General features: G+C 43.3%; 1 protein-coding gene across 1 annotated transcript in view; it reads right to left on the reverse strand.

The window, feature by feature from the left end:
• The window catches only part of VAPA (VAMP associated protein A), a 28784-nt gene extending 21531 nt beyond the window's left edge, over positions 1-7253 (reverse strand). The window contains exon 1 of the mRNA XM_084512032.1: positions 6944-7253. Coding sequence (XP_084368158.1) covers positions 6944-7019 — 76 coding nt within the window. The 5' untranslated portion in view covers positions 7020-7253. The remainder of the gene's footprint in view (positions 1-6943) is intronic.
• Between the last annotated feature and the right edge of the window lie 7246 nt (positions 7254-14499).

Below are 14499 nucleotides of genomic sequence, written 5' to 3' on the forward strand. Positions count from 1 at the left end.
CATGGAAGTGAAACGACGTCTTGCATGTGTCCAAAACAAAACCCTAACAACTTTTAGTTTTGCTCTAGTAGACTTAGCGGCCTTATTAAATTAACATCACACTCCTGCGCATTCTAATTCCTAAGTTTACTTCACATATGGAGCACTAACTCCTATGTTATATGACTTATTTTTATGATCATCCCTTCTTACAAATAAAAAAACCTTTGAATGCTATCCAGCCCTGCACATCTCTGTCGAGCTTTTCTAATGCCTTGGAACGTAAGATAGCACACCAGCTTCTAGGTGAAGCGTGCCACAAAGTACCACCACAGTCCTACCAAACTTTTAGGAATGCTGTAACCTCATGACCTAGTAGAAGCTTTCCAAAGCCCAGGAGAAACAAATCATTTTGTAAGATGGTATCTGATGAAGTGAAAACGAGTTGAGGGGTATTTCTGCCCGCAATTCCTTTTAGAAAGTTGGTTCCGATTGCCATGATCCAGGTTTGAAATTCAAGTGGTTTCTACTGATCTAAACACATTCATAGCCACTCGATGCCAACTCGGTTTTGTACCAATCCTACCCTTCCACCTGTACAGCTTGTCTTTTCCCCACTGCCTACCTCTTCTGATATATTTATGACAGCGATCAGATCCCCTTGCAGTCTTCACCTTGCTGAGGCAAACAAACCACGCTACTCTGCTTCGTCTGTCAGTAACTCTGCCTTTGCACCATTCCCACTTTGGTGTGCTCTCTCCAACAGGCTGCTGCCAGGGATGTACTCAGATAAAGCCTCATCAACGCCATGCACCACGACATTACAGCTTCCCTCATAACTGTACTACAGCCTCGTATTTGCCCTTTTTCGTGCCTCATCACACTCACACAAGCCTGTGACTAAGTACCGGTCTCTAGTCTTACTCGCTCATCACTCCCAACAGGAACAATCAAGCAGCAGGTCTATCCCTAGCACACACCAAACACACACTTTTTTTTACCATTCCTCACGTCTCTTACTTTGCATCCCCAGGGAGCTCCACCAACACAACCCCACACATACCAAGGCCTTTAAAGAAGTCACCGCCCCAAGTTCGAACACGACGCTGGGCCACCCTTTGGAAATGGCTTTATTAAGCCTCCAGTAGGCCGACAGCTGTGCTGCAGTTCATTTTACAGCTTGCTCCTTCTCCATCTTAAGCTTACCTGCAACTTAATTACGACCTCCGCAGACACCTCTGTACCAAATAACCTAATGCCATCCATAAAACCCAAGTGTTTGGGCAGCGGGAGCACACAAAAGAGCTGAAAGGAGAGGCACAGAGTAGGAAGCAGCTCTCAGACCAGACTGGCACACGCTACCCAGGACGCCCATGCTGCATTTTATTCCATGTTCCATTTACCACCATGTCTTCAATTATTCTTTCCTCCGAGGCTTTGCATACAATTTAGGTCAGATCTAGTCAAGCACTGAAGTGTCAAATTGAACGTTACAACAAGCCAGAGCACACCCTGAGAAACGGGAGGGAAAAAGCTGATGTGACTATCTTTTAAAAATTCAGGAAACTATTTCTCTTTTCCTTTTCTTCCCTCCTCACATTATTTCACAAGCAAACACCTGAAGTCCTATGCCAGGGTAACCTTTAGCAAAGTATCTGAGTATCCTTTAGCAAAGTATCTATCGGGTCCACACCTACGTTACCCAATAATTTACAATGCAACGAAATAACTTTATTATTCAACAACACGCTGAAAGGAAAGAGAAGCTGAAGAGGTCAAGATGATTATGCATCAGATAAAGTCTCACCACAGTAAGGAAAATAAAGTTACTGAAATTCTAACTGGCGTTTCTGTTTTCAACAATACCACATCAGAAATTACCTTATTACAGCAATTTTGCTGATTATTTTTTTTTAAGCAATTAGCTGATATATATTTACTTGTCAAATTGCAAGGCTTTTACTGTCAGATGAGCCAACTTCCACACTGGGAAATGTAACACTTATCTAATTATTCAGTGATTTATTCCTTTTTTCCACTCCACACATAGTAAATTCTCCCCAGCAGTCTTTTCCAACTCAAATTTACGGCTTGCAAGCCGAGTGCGTAATAACCCTTTAATGACTGATGTTTGCAAAGGTCCGGTTAACAAACCTCTCCCAAAGACACACGGTGAGAAAGGACAGCACACTCACAAACCACACCGAGACAAAGCAGGAACAATTTACAGCACCAGAGCGAACAGCCAGTGCACTAAATATTTGGCCCTATTAACTGATGCATAAAACAACTCCTCCTGTTCACAGCGAGTTCTGCTTCTCGACTTGGCCTTAAGCAGTGGTACAACATTTGCATGCGATGCATTATTTTTATATTATGATGTATTGTAGTGATCTAGAACACTGGCTTCAGCTGTCAACAAGCAGAAGGAGTAGGCACTTCATCCTGATTACAACATAAAGGGGAAGCTTTCATACTGATGAGAAGCACAAGGTTGGGAGTGCTTTGGGGAGTGTTTCTCAGTTTACTGAAGGTGCAACGCTAGGTCCTATGAACTGAAGGGAAAGGGACGAAACATCCAAATCCATTCTGTTGTCATCTTCTTTAATCACAGAAAAAAAAAAAAAAAATCTATTATTGAATTTTATCTAGCACCTACAATGCCTCACAGCCCAACACAGACCCTGTTCATCAGTCAGTTTTAAACGTGGCCTGACACTGTGGTAGAAACCTAAGTATTAACACACTGCCAGCTCATGAGCAATAAATTGTGTAATACAGAAAAAAGTTTTCTTCGTTTCCCTCAACACATTCCCACTAAGCATTTTGTGTCATATGTTTCATTAATACTTATCATAAAATGAAGAGGCAAAGACCACTTGTTGAATGCTAAATCGTTCTATGGGATATTGCATCTTTGTCACTATACGATAGTCATCCAGAAAAAAATGTATTAAATTAAATGGAATCATCTCAAAGCATCAGAAAGTCACAACTGTGCTAGTGCTCAGTTACTTCGTCCCCTCTGCAGGCTCCCTGTTCAGTTCCAAAAACGTTCTAGAATGCAGATCCCACAGAACTGACATCCCAATCACCTTTGGGTTTTGTTTCTTAACCTATCCTAGAAAGCTGGGACATCACGAATTTACTGGTACTTTGAATCAAGTGAGTTTGTGTGTTCTTGGTCTGGTCAAGACCCACACAAACAAGGCAGTAAGATCACATTTGAGGAGTCCAAACCCGGCCTACACGAAAGGTGTCCTGGGCCAATTCTGGCAACAGATCTTGAGGGCCGGGGATAGATTTAACATTGAGCTATTTTTACCTTTAAATTCCACCTTCTCGATTTGCAGCAACACACACCCCATGGCTTTCACTGTTACCAAAAGCAGTGTAATGAGTATAAAATAATCCACAGCAATATTTTTGTATGATTTAAAAGGTCACAGAAATCCGTGCATCAGAATGAGCTAAGTAAGGTGCTGCCTGCCTTACCTGGCTAGAGCTGTTCGAACCTATACCAGCTGAAAGATGATTTTAATACACTAACAGTCCTAGAGCATGAATCAGATTAATAATCAGAAGTGAAATATCATGTTCTACCTCTTCCAGTGACTCAAACCACAAAAGTGAACTTTTATTGTACACTAACATTCACAAAATTTGATCTCAGGCTGCTTACTTGCTGACTGACTCCTAACCTCAATAAATTAAAACAGAAATGGAAAAGCGTGCCTCTATTTTGAGACCTTTACAAAGGCAGCAAAACAATTTCATACACTTGTAAGCAAGAACTTCAATAAAGGATATCAAGTTAGAATACCCATACCTTTTTGTAACAGCTGATACGATTGCTAGTCAGGCACCTCTGAAGCACGTGAGATGCAAACTCTGAATGCTGTCTGCTGATCCTCCAAGGCTCATCAAATCAACTAGTGTTGATTTTCAATTAGATGTTGCAAAAGAGTATCTTATGACTGATGTAAAGATTTGGAGAATGTTTTTCGAAAAAGGACCACCATCCAAGACCAACTTAAATACAAGTTACTCACAGATGCAAAATTGACTTCTTTGATTTAAGGAAGACCAACTGAGTTTCCATAACAATGCTAGAAAGCTTTGAATTGAAAATTTCAAGTGCTGCTACTTCACTACACAACTGTAAAGTACCTTTTTTAAAAAGGCATTTACTCACAAGGAACCAATTCCAAATTACCATAGTCTCCACTAAACTAAGGCTACAGACGATTATGTGCACAAGTCAGGAGAACAGACCCTAACAAGAGGCAGAAGATGTGCCACCTTCCACAGTAGCTGCTTTTAATTGTCTCATGTTGCAATTCTTCCTGTCTGGTCCCAGACAAATCCAAATAGCTCCAGATTTGGAAAGCTAAACAAAATACATCAGATTAGGAAATACAGAAGGAAAAAAACCTCCAGGATTAATGTGGCTGAAGACCACCAGACAAGAACCACGAGTCAAATTCTCAGTGCTCTCTGAGTCTCTGAAAGCATTATCGTGTAGCTTATCTACTGCCTCTTAGTCTCATACCTTTTAAGAACAGTTTTTCCCTTGCTACATTTGTACGACACTCTGAAACTTCCTTGTTTTGTGATTCTCCTTCGGTATTCCTGATGGTTCCACAACCATGAGAAACCCCAAGTACCACAGAGGCAGAAGAAACCACTCATCACTCCAAAATGCTATCAATGGCTGAAGCATCTAGGAATGCAAGGTACTAGAAAAACAGGATCCTAATCTGCCAGTCACCAAGGGAAATACACAATGCGTTAACCACCATGGGATACGCTTTTTCAGACTCCCTCCTAACTGTGTGGAATAAAATTCAGCAGAGAGGCATTATAGCCCTTATTTTTGCTGATTGAGTCGAGTAGTTTAAAAAATAATAATAACCAACCAAGAAGAGTTTCATCAGACACTGATGAATTCTAAACCTTGACAAGAGCTCCTTACAGTAAGTCCTACCTACTTTTTTAATTTAAGTCACTGTTTGCATAAAGGCATACTACCATGTTTTGCTGCTACCCTAAAGGTCAGCAAATTCATTACGAGCCACACTGTGAGGCAAGAAAACCTGCAGAACTATTTGTTCTGTTCAGATGTTTAGACTTAAACTGGATCTCTGTTACACATACATCAACAGTAGTAGGACAATAATAATAATAATGGGTAATAATTATTCTCCCAGTAAGATAACTTTGAATAACCAGCTACATTGAAAAAAAACACACACTTTTTTTTTTTTAAACCAAGGTCATATGATTTTCCTACACTTACGATTAAGTTACAGTTATTGAGTCATACACCCTCTTAGTAACCAATTATTTTTAAAAGATAATACTCGGAATTCCCTTCTGCCACTACTGCACTCCTCAATGCAACACCACTTCAGAACTGAATTACTGCTTGTGGCCTACAGACCTTTTTGCCCACCTCAGAACAACAAGCAGCTGGAAAATATTGACTGAGAAAGCACTCGATGCTCTTTTAATAGGCATCCCTTTCTATAAGGTATTGAGGTAATGATATACTAAGAGAGTGTTTTCCATGGTATATTAAGACTGCAGTCTCATTATGCTTCAGATTTTGGTTTTGCTTCGTCTGCTCTACAGAAATTGTCCTAATTATATGCATTAGCCTGAAAGCAAAGTTTATGCTTACAGAATAGGCATTTTGCACTCTAAATACCTGAACACACAGCACAATCAGGATTACTGATCGACAACGGCTTCCTATTGACAATTTGTAAATCTAGTATTTACTCTGTGTTCCCTGTAACCAGCAGTTCCGTATCACATAAACACCGCCTGCTTCCAGCTTGAAGACAACTCAATGTTTGCAAGCTCCAAATTAGACGCAGTAGCTAAAAAAAAAAAAAAAAAGGCATTTTCCTCTGACCTGTTCTCTCAAGAATAACGCAGTGTATTGAAATTTGAGTGCAGACCTGGCAGCATTTTAACAACACGAGTGAAAAAAAATAAAATAACTTCCCGCTACGGTGTTGGCTGTATCGATGAATGTGCAATTTATAAATTGAAGCTATCAAGAAATTAAGGTGTGCGATCCAACAGAATTTGGGTTTTAATGGATTTGATGGACTGATAAAACGGGTACAGCTTGTTAAAAATCCCTTTGATGCACCAGGCTTGAGTTTTATTTCTAAAAGCCAGGCCAGCCAAAGGTATTTTGGGGAAACACAGCGTTCGGATTGAACATGGACATAACCTTGTTCTTGCCCACTTAAAGATTTTTGCATCATAAACTCTGCTCGGGGAGGGGGGGGGGATGATGAAAAACGAGCCTGCATGAAAACAGAGCGTGAAATAGAGACGGGGGATTATGCAAGTAGGTGCGCTGACACCGGGCGCAGAATCTCAAGCCCTGGTCACACTGACAGGTTTGAGGAGGGGGGAAAAAAATAAAAAATAGATAAAAATCGAACATCGCCGGTTGTAAAACCGGAGCCTTCCCTGAGTACAACAAATAAACTGAGGGGATAGTGTTTATAATGGGGGGGGAGGCGGTACATGACACCACAAACTTGAAGCAGGCAGGCAGGCACCCCTTCCCTTCCCTTCCCTTCCCTTCCCGTCCCTTCCCCTCCCCTTCCCCAGCGCCCAGGCCCGGCAGAGGGCAGCCGGGGCCCCGTCCCCGCGGCGCCACGCCGCAAGATGGCCCCTGCGCGGCCGCGGGCTGCCCCCCGCCGGGACACCCCCACGGCGGGGCCGCGCCGCGCCGGGCTCGCAAGATGGCGCCGGCCGGGCCCGTTGGACGCCTCAGCGGCGCCCCCCGGCCCTCCCCCACCCCCCCCTTCCCCTCCCTTCCCTTCCCCTTCCCCTCCCCGGGGGCTCCCGGCGGAGCGGAGCGGGACGCCCCGAGAGCTGGAGCCGGGCTGGGCTGTGCTGGGCTGTGCTGGGCTCGCTGCCCCCGTCCGCCCCTCACCTTTGAATTTGAGGTCGGTGGGCGGATCGAGCACCAGGATCTGCTCGTGCTTCGCCACAGCCCCGGCGGCCGCCATCTCGCTCGCTCGCTGCGGCGGGGGGAGGAGGAGGAGGAGGAGGAGGAGGAGGAGGGCGAGGAGGAGGAGGAGGAGGAGGAGGAGGAGCGGTGGCAGCGGCAGCAGCAGGAGGAGGAGGAGAAGCGGCGGCGGCGCCGCTCGCTGTGGGGGGCTCCGGGCGCTGCGCAGCCCCAGCAGCCGCTCGCCGCCCTCCCGGCGCAACGGCACGAGGGCGACGGCGGCGGAGGCGGCGGGGCCGCTGCGCGCATGCGCCCGGCCGCTCCTTCGCCTCCCTCGCCGCCCGCCCACTGACAGCTGCGGGCCCGTTGGAGGGACGCTGGGGGGGGAAGGGGACTACAGCTCCCGGCGTGCCGCGCGGGGGGGGGGGTGGCGGGGCATGCTGGGGGGTGTAGTCTTTTCAGAGAGCCCCGTTCTTCAAATGGGAGAAACCAAAAAAAAAACACTTTGGTTCCCTTTGGAAAAGAGGGGTGGGTGAATTGGGCAGAAGGTCTGAAAATCTGGTGGGTCTGGGCTCTTCACGCTCACTCCTGGTCCCAGCCTCAGGATCACTGCTGGCCAGCACCAGGGTGGCTCCACCACGCTGGGAGTCCCCTTTAGCGCTGGCAACACCTAGCCCAGGACGTTGCCAAAATCTACCATAAAGCAGGAACACTGTCTTTGGCTGAAAGACATCGTCTTGAAGGCTTGGGGATATCAATATGGGCTCTATGGCAAGAGACATTGAGCTCATGGAACAAGGGATTTTTAACCATCCTCCTTGCCCTTTTTGTCAGGCACCGTTTTCACCATAGGTCTTTTCATTAATACCGTATTTTCAGGTGGATGTCATACACTCGGGTATTTGAATACACCAGTGGCAAAAAAAAAAAAAAAAAAAAAAAAAGAGAGAAAAAAAAAAAAAAAACATCCAAATCCATCCTAAACTTGATGATTCTTACCCCTACATCTAACTTCAGAAAAATCTGGCCCTAAGATATGTAATTAAGCTTGTATTCGTGCAAGGTTGGAGTACAGGTGATGGAAATGAAGTCAGAAGGAGTAACACGTTTATTTTTCTTCTCTTGCAATCTGGTGGAGGTGTGCTACGAACACATATGGGGCCATAAAAGCCTGTTTGATAAATATGTCCCAATAGTAAATAAATCAAAATGACTGGAGTGCTTTACTTGCAAAACCAGCTCACCACAGTATGAGTTATGGATCACATCATGTCCTTGGTGAATAACTCTACCACATCTACGAGCACAGAATGGTTTTGAGGCCATTAAGTAGGGGAGGTCCCTGAGTAATTTAGGTTCGGGTTCTGCCTTGGCCCCAGCAGGGCCTTCACCCTCCATTTCAGCCGTCTGCCTCTGCTCCAGGCTTGCCACTGCCAGGCCTGCCGCCTTAATTCCTTCTGCGCTTTCCTCCGTGTCCCTCTTGCCAAGAGCAAATACCAATGTGAGTTTTAATACCATCACCCTCTGAAGAAGAAATAAGTGAGACGTGCTGGAGAAAAGCACTTCAGAGTACTTTTACGTAACTGGAATTGGCTTCAGTAGGTGGAGTTATGTGGCATATACATGTAAACGTTGCTAGAGGTCTGCAACTGCAGTTTTCCAGCTACATGCTTATTTTATGACACCCATAAAACAACATCTTCAACTGTGTCCTTTCCTTTATTTACAATGGATTATTTAGAGTTATTGTCTGATGCTCTGTTGGGCTTGGTTATCAAAACTAATGTTCCTTCTGTTTATACATTCTTACCTTGGGATCCGGAAGATAAACTGGGAAACGGAGGGGTTTTTAATATATCATAGTATATTTTTCTTCTTCTGTTAATGTGGGCACTTACTGTATTACCTCCACTCTTTCTTCATTTCTCTTCATGAATCCACCAAAGATTAAGCCACGGCATACATTCTCAGAAGTGATAATTCAGCTCCAGGATCACTTGATAACTATATACAAGAATTTCTGGGTCTCAGCTTTCAAAGAATGAAGACATGAGGAACTGCTGTGAAACTCCAAATGCCACCAAAGGTTCTGTCCTCTCTCCTTCTAATGGACTATAAAAAATAACAGTAATAATTTCACAGAATTTCACAGAATTTTCTAGGTTGGAAGAGACCTCAAGGTCATCGAGTCCAACCTCCAACCTAACGCTAACAGCCCTCCACTAAACCATATCCCTAAGCTCTACATCTAAACGTCTTTTGAAGACTTCCAAGGATGGTGACTCCACCACTTCCCTGGGCAGCCTGTTCCAGTGCCTCACAACCCTTTCAGTGAAGAAGTTCTTCCTAACATCTAGCCTAAAACTCCCCTGGCTCAACTTAAACCCATTCCCCCTCGTCCTGTCACCAGGCACGTGGGAGAACAGGCCAACCCCCACCTCGCTACAGCCTCCCTTGAGGTACCTAAAAAGAGCGATAAGGTCGCCCCTGAGCCTCCTCTTCTCCAGGCTGAACAAGCCCAGCTCCCTCAGCCGCTCCTCGTAGGACTTGTTCTCCAGGCCCCTCACCAGCTTCGTCGCCCTTCTCTGCACCCGCAAATTCAAGAGAAGCTTCATCTACCCAGATTTAGAAGGCAGTTGTTTTTCTATTTTTTTTTTTTATACGTTCCTTATATAAGAGCATATGAGGATTATCAGAAGTTTAAATCTCTTTCAAATATGACAGCAGGTCTTACAGGTTATCCCATGCATGGTATCTACTGCAAACACCTTCTTACACATTGCTGCATATTAGATATACCTGAACATCAATGGATGTGTGCAAGCTGGGGGAGGACTGGGTTAATCCTCATCACCAGCATATTGAGAGGCAGTGAATGAATGAATGATAGCCCATGGCCTCAAGTATGTTATTGCTCACAGAGGGAGCATCACAGCACCATTGAGGCTGGAAGGGACCCCAGGAGGGCTGTAGTTCAATTTCCTGCTCCAAGCAGGGTTGAAACTGAATTCAGGCCAGGTTGCTCAGGGCTTTGTCCCGTGGAGTCATTAAAACCACCAAGGACAGAGATTTCACAGCCTCCCTGGCAGCCTGGCTCAGTGCTTAAATCTGGTTAGTTCGTGTTATAGCAATGGCCAACTTAGTACATGAACACAGAATGGGTGCGTTAATGGTAATTATCTATGAACATGTATTTTTAATTTTGTTGTTGCATGAGCACATTTACAACCCTAATAATGCATTCATCTGCTTTGTTGCATTTAATATCAATTCTGATCTAATGTTTTTATTTCACCTAAAAGGATGTTAATTTTTATATTAAACAAAACCTGTGCTGTTGATTAGCAGTATCTAGCAACTTTCTCCAACACGTGATTCATTTTATTTTAACACCTCATAGCAGAGTTCAGGAATGAAATTTTGGAGCTATTGCAGTCAACAGCAAAGCTTCACCGATTTCAGTGAGATCACGATGTTATTCCAGAAATACCTCTAGTATCTTCATCAGTGCTTGCCAAAGGCTAACATTTGCTTAATCTAAGGTTAACATTTGTCCTGTGTATTTGTAGATCTTACTGTTTGGGTGTGTGTTTTTTTTTTTTCACACTGTGAATTCAGTTTTATTGTTATAATATCTCAGTTCAATGATGGCTTGACATTTTTCAAAACTGTTTGCTTTTAAATATAAAATGAGCTCTCTCTATACCCAAGAAGTATCAATGTAGACTTGGTTTCATAATACAGTTTTCCACTGTTTATTATTCGGCTAGCTTATTCAGTCCCTTCCCCCCCCCCAACTTGGAACTTGCACTTGTCTTGCAGTAAAGCAATATCACGACTTTCTTTGCAATTCCTTGGTGTTATTAAGACTGTCAGGAAGAGCAACCAAGTGCCACATTACTTGTCATGTTAATGGAAAAACTCTCCATCTCACTCACTGGGCTAACATATGTATCCTGCCCTGTCAAGTCAGTGAATATTGCAAAGCCAAACTATAAAGGTAAGAATGTGTTTGAATTTCTCTTTAAGGAAATACCTGGCCTCTTGGTGCTGCAATTTATCTTCTGAAATACAAAACTATTCATAGCATACACATAGATTACAGCAGGCTTTAGTCATAATTTACTTGACTGCTAATGAGTTCCATATATAATTTTAGGCCCGCTCACTTGTTATATTGTAAATCAAAGGTAAAATCACAGTCCCTGCCTTTTTGAAGATTTATGGCATTATTCAAATGTTACCACAGGCTAGAAAAGTAGATCTTAGCTGAGTATCACCAACTTTCTTCAACTAAAGTGTATTTCTCTTCCTAGTGACATTATTAGAAAAATGTACGATGCATGTTGAATATACAAGTAGAGAAAAACTAATAACTTACAACCACCTTCTGATAGCTGTAGTGGGAAAAAAAAAAAAAAAAAAGGCATATGTTTCATATTTTGGACCTGCTTCTGTTCTCCTGAACACAAAAATCCTTAGACCATTTACTTATGTAGGAACAAGACAAAAATGGTACTTTGTTCTTCTGGTTTAAAGTAGCATTTAAAGAACTGAATGAGTCCCGAGCCAATTTGAAATGTGCTAAGAGCCATTAGCCCTTTGATAAAAGACAAAGCTGTTGAGGAAATGGATTCCTGAATACTGTTTTCAATAATTGGTTCTTACAGTCCACATATATTCACGAGGGATGTAATGAGACTATTGAATATACAAAATATAGAATGTGTAATGTGTTGGTGGTTGTTTGCTGGTGTTGCATTTCTAAAAATGTACAAGCTATGCTGAAAAGCAGCCAAAAATAAAATATGCATAGATAAGCATACAAATACAAGTACATAGTTGAAACTCCCTTCTTTTTTACCAAGAGTAAAACTGTATTAAATAACAGTTTTAGCCTGAGAAGAAATCCATCAGAAACAGTGTGATGGTGTCCTACAGTCATTACATCTCTCTTCCAGTTTGATATTCATGCCAACAAAGTCATGGGCTTTCTCAGTCTCTGTTTGGGGAACTCGTGTGGCAACTGGGACTCAAATTTCACCTTTCCTTTGTTCTGCTAACATGCACAGAAGCTCTATGATGCTAATTCTGCCCTCAGTGTCTCCTGAGAGATTCAAAGAAGCCCTCAAGTTTCATCTTTGTACCCTCCATCAATTGTACCTAGGTTCATTTTTAATGGGTCACGAGTTAATAAAGCTGTATCAAAGTGCAAAAGACAAGCATTGTACTGAGACTGTGCATGACACATGCTTTCACTTTACTAAACACTAACAAGACCTGCATTGAAGTGCTGTGTCCAGTTCTGGGCACTGTCCTTCAGGAAAGATGTGGGATGATTGAAGGAGTCCAGAAGAGAGCACCGGTAGTGACTAAGGTCCAGAACACAGACAGATTTAACCACAAAAACAGATTGAAAAACAGAAGTTGTTTAGGCTAAGAAAAACAAGATTGAGTCACGTATGATAATACTTTTCAAATACATCAAAAGCTTTACATTGCACAGAGAAAGAAATAGTCTGCTCTTACTTACTTTGGCTAGGACAGGAAGTAATGGGAATAGATTGAAGCAAGAGCTGACTTAGAACAGATACGAAGAACTTCTTAACAGTGAGGATAATTAATGAAAAAGATTGCCTGGAGGGGCAATCCGTGGAGTCCCAGTCAATGACCTTCAAGAACAGGTTAGGCATCTGTTGGGAGATACAAATTCAGCTGATCCTGCCTTGAGATGTGACCTCTGCAGTCTTATCCAGCCCTATGATTCCTTCCTTGTATACATTCCAGCGTGCTCAAAGATTAAGCCAATCATCTGCAGTGGAAATGTGCATTCCCTAAGGTCTGAACTACAGTCCATTAAAATCAGGGAATTTTTCCATAGCCTTTAATAAGTGTTGGATCAGGCCCTAACCGAGCGTGTAATTTGGAGCCGAGGATGGAATTTGGTCGACAATTCTGTTAATGGTATTTGCAAATGAGAAGAATCCAACTCATTTTCCCAGAGTACTTTAGTTTGCAATGGTTACAAGAGAAAGTAAACACACGCTGAACAACCAGTGCCATACTCTTCATACAAAATTGAGTAGAGCTGACTGAAGACAGAGACAAGGAGAAGATCCCAGGAGACAAATTAGCAAGTTTTTTCAAGGAAGAACGTTTTAGACAGCTATTTTTTACATCGATTGAGACAGAAGGAGACAGTAAAAAGCTGTGTTAACAACACTTTAAAAATAAGTAGGTATCCTGAATGTGAGCACGAAATGTTTGTTTGTGTCTGCTGAAAGATCAAATTAGCAGAGAGCCTGAAAATGGGCAGTGGAAAAGAAGGGGAGACATGGGGAAATTCAGGCTGTCAGTGGATTTGGTTGGGTGCATAGTGACTGATGAGGAGAGATCTGTTCCCCTGTAGTCTCTTACCAAAGAGCATGAAGATGTTCCTCAGCTCTGAATGATCAACTAAACTACAAGCACTTATGCCAGCAAAAGCTCTGCTTCTGCAATTGCATATGATTAGATCCACTGAAATCCAGAGGAATTCTCAGAGGCATAAAGATTTACAGATATGCAAAATCACAAATTTGCAATTTTACAGATCTGCAAAATCACAGCTCATGTGGGCATCAGCAGCCACTCCACGCTGGAGGGCTGCACCCAGTTCCTGGAAATTATTCCTCTTGCCCTTTCAGTTTGGGGCAGGAGACAGTCAAGAGCTCACGGTGATCTTCAAACAGATGCCAGAAGCTAAGGTTACCAGTACATGGTTAACACACAAATGAAAGACCTTTGCTCTTGATTAATTCATTGCATCTAGGAGTAAAGACGCAAGGTTTCTAGAGTCACCTCCCTATTCCAGCTTGTTGCAAACGTGCTCTGTGTCTGCGCATAAGCTTTGGGCATTCTACCTGAGTGATCATTTATGAAATATTCATTTACTTTACGTTAGGGGACGGCAGGGATGGAGAGGGAGGGGGAAGGATGGAAGTGTGCATAATATTATTGATGGCATCTTTGACTGCCAAATACTGAATTATTTATAGTTTAATTGTGCAAATGATACCCATGAGAAGCCGTTAGGTTACAATATGCAGTTGATACGCTGCGCACAAACAGGGACGCGCCTTTCAGACTTTGTTCTGGTGCTTTGATGGGTCACTTGAAAACAGGTATGAACGCTTTGCAGAGACAAGGCTGGAATACATACAGCATTTTGCAATGTCCTTCAAGACCACATTTTGTAAATAGCTGAGGATAAAAAAAGCCTGCAGAAATCCCCATGTAGCAAAAGATGCTCTGAGTCAGATTCTCCCCATGTGGGACCTTTCCGTCCCCAAATGACCCACAGCCATCGGCCAGCGATCTGTCACTGTGCTGACCCCTGATGCTCCCCTTCCCTGTGAGCAGCCCAGCTCCTTCTGCCCCTCAGCAGATCCTGCCTGCACTGTGGGCACAGCAACTGCGTGTACCGCTCACCACCCCCCACCATGAATATTCACCATTTCCCCCCGCCCTGACACCAAACAAGTTAGGGGAGTGTCCCCGTT

The sequence above is a fragment of the Aythya ferina genome, assembly GCF_964211825.1.
Source record: "Aythya ferina genome assembly, chromosome: 2".
NCBI lineage: Eukaryota > Metazoa > Chordata > Aves > Anseriformes > Anatidae > Aythya > Aythya ferina.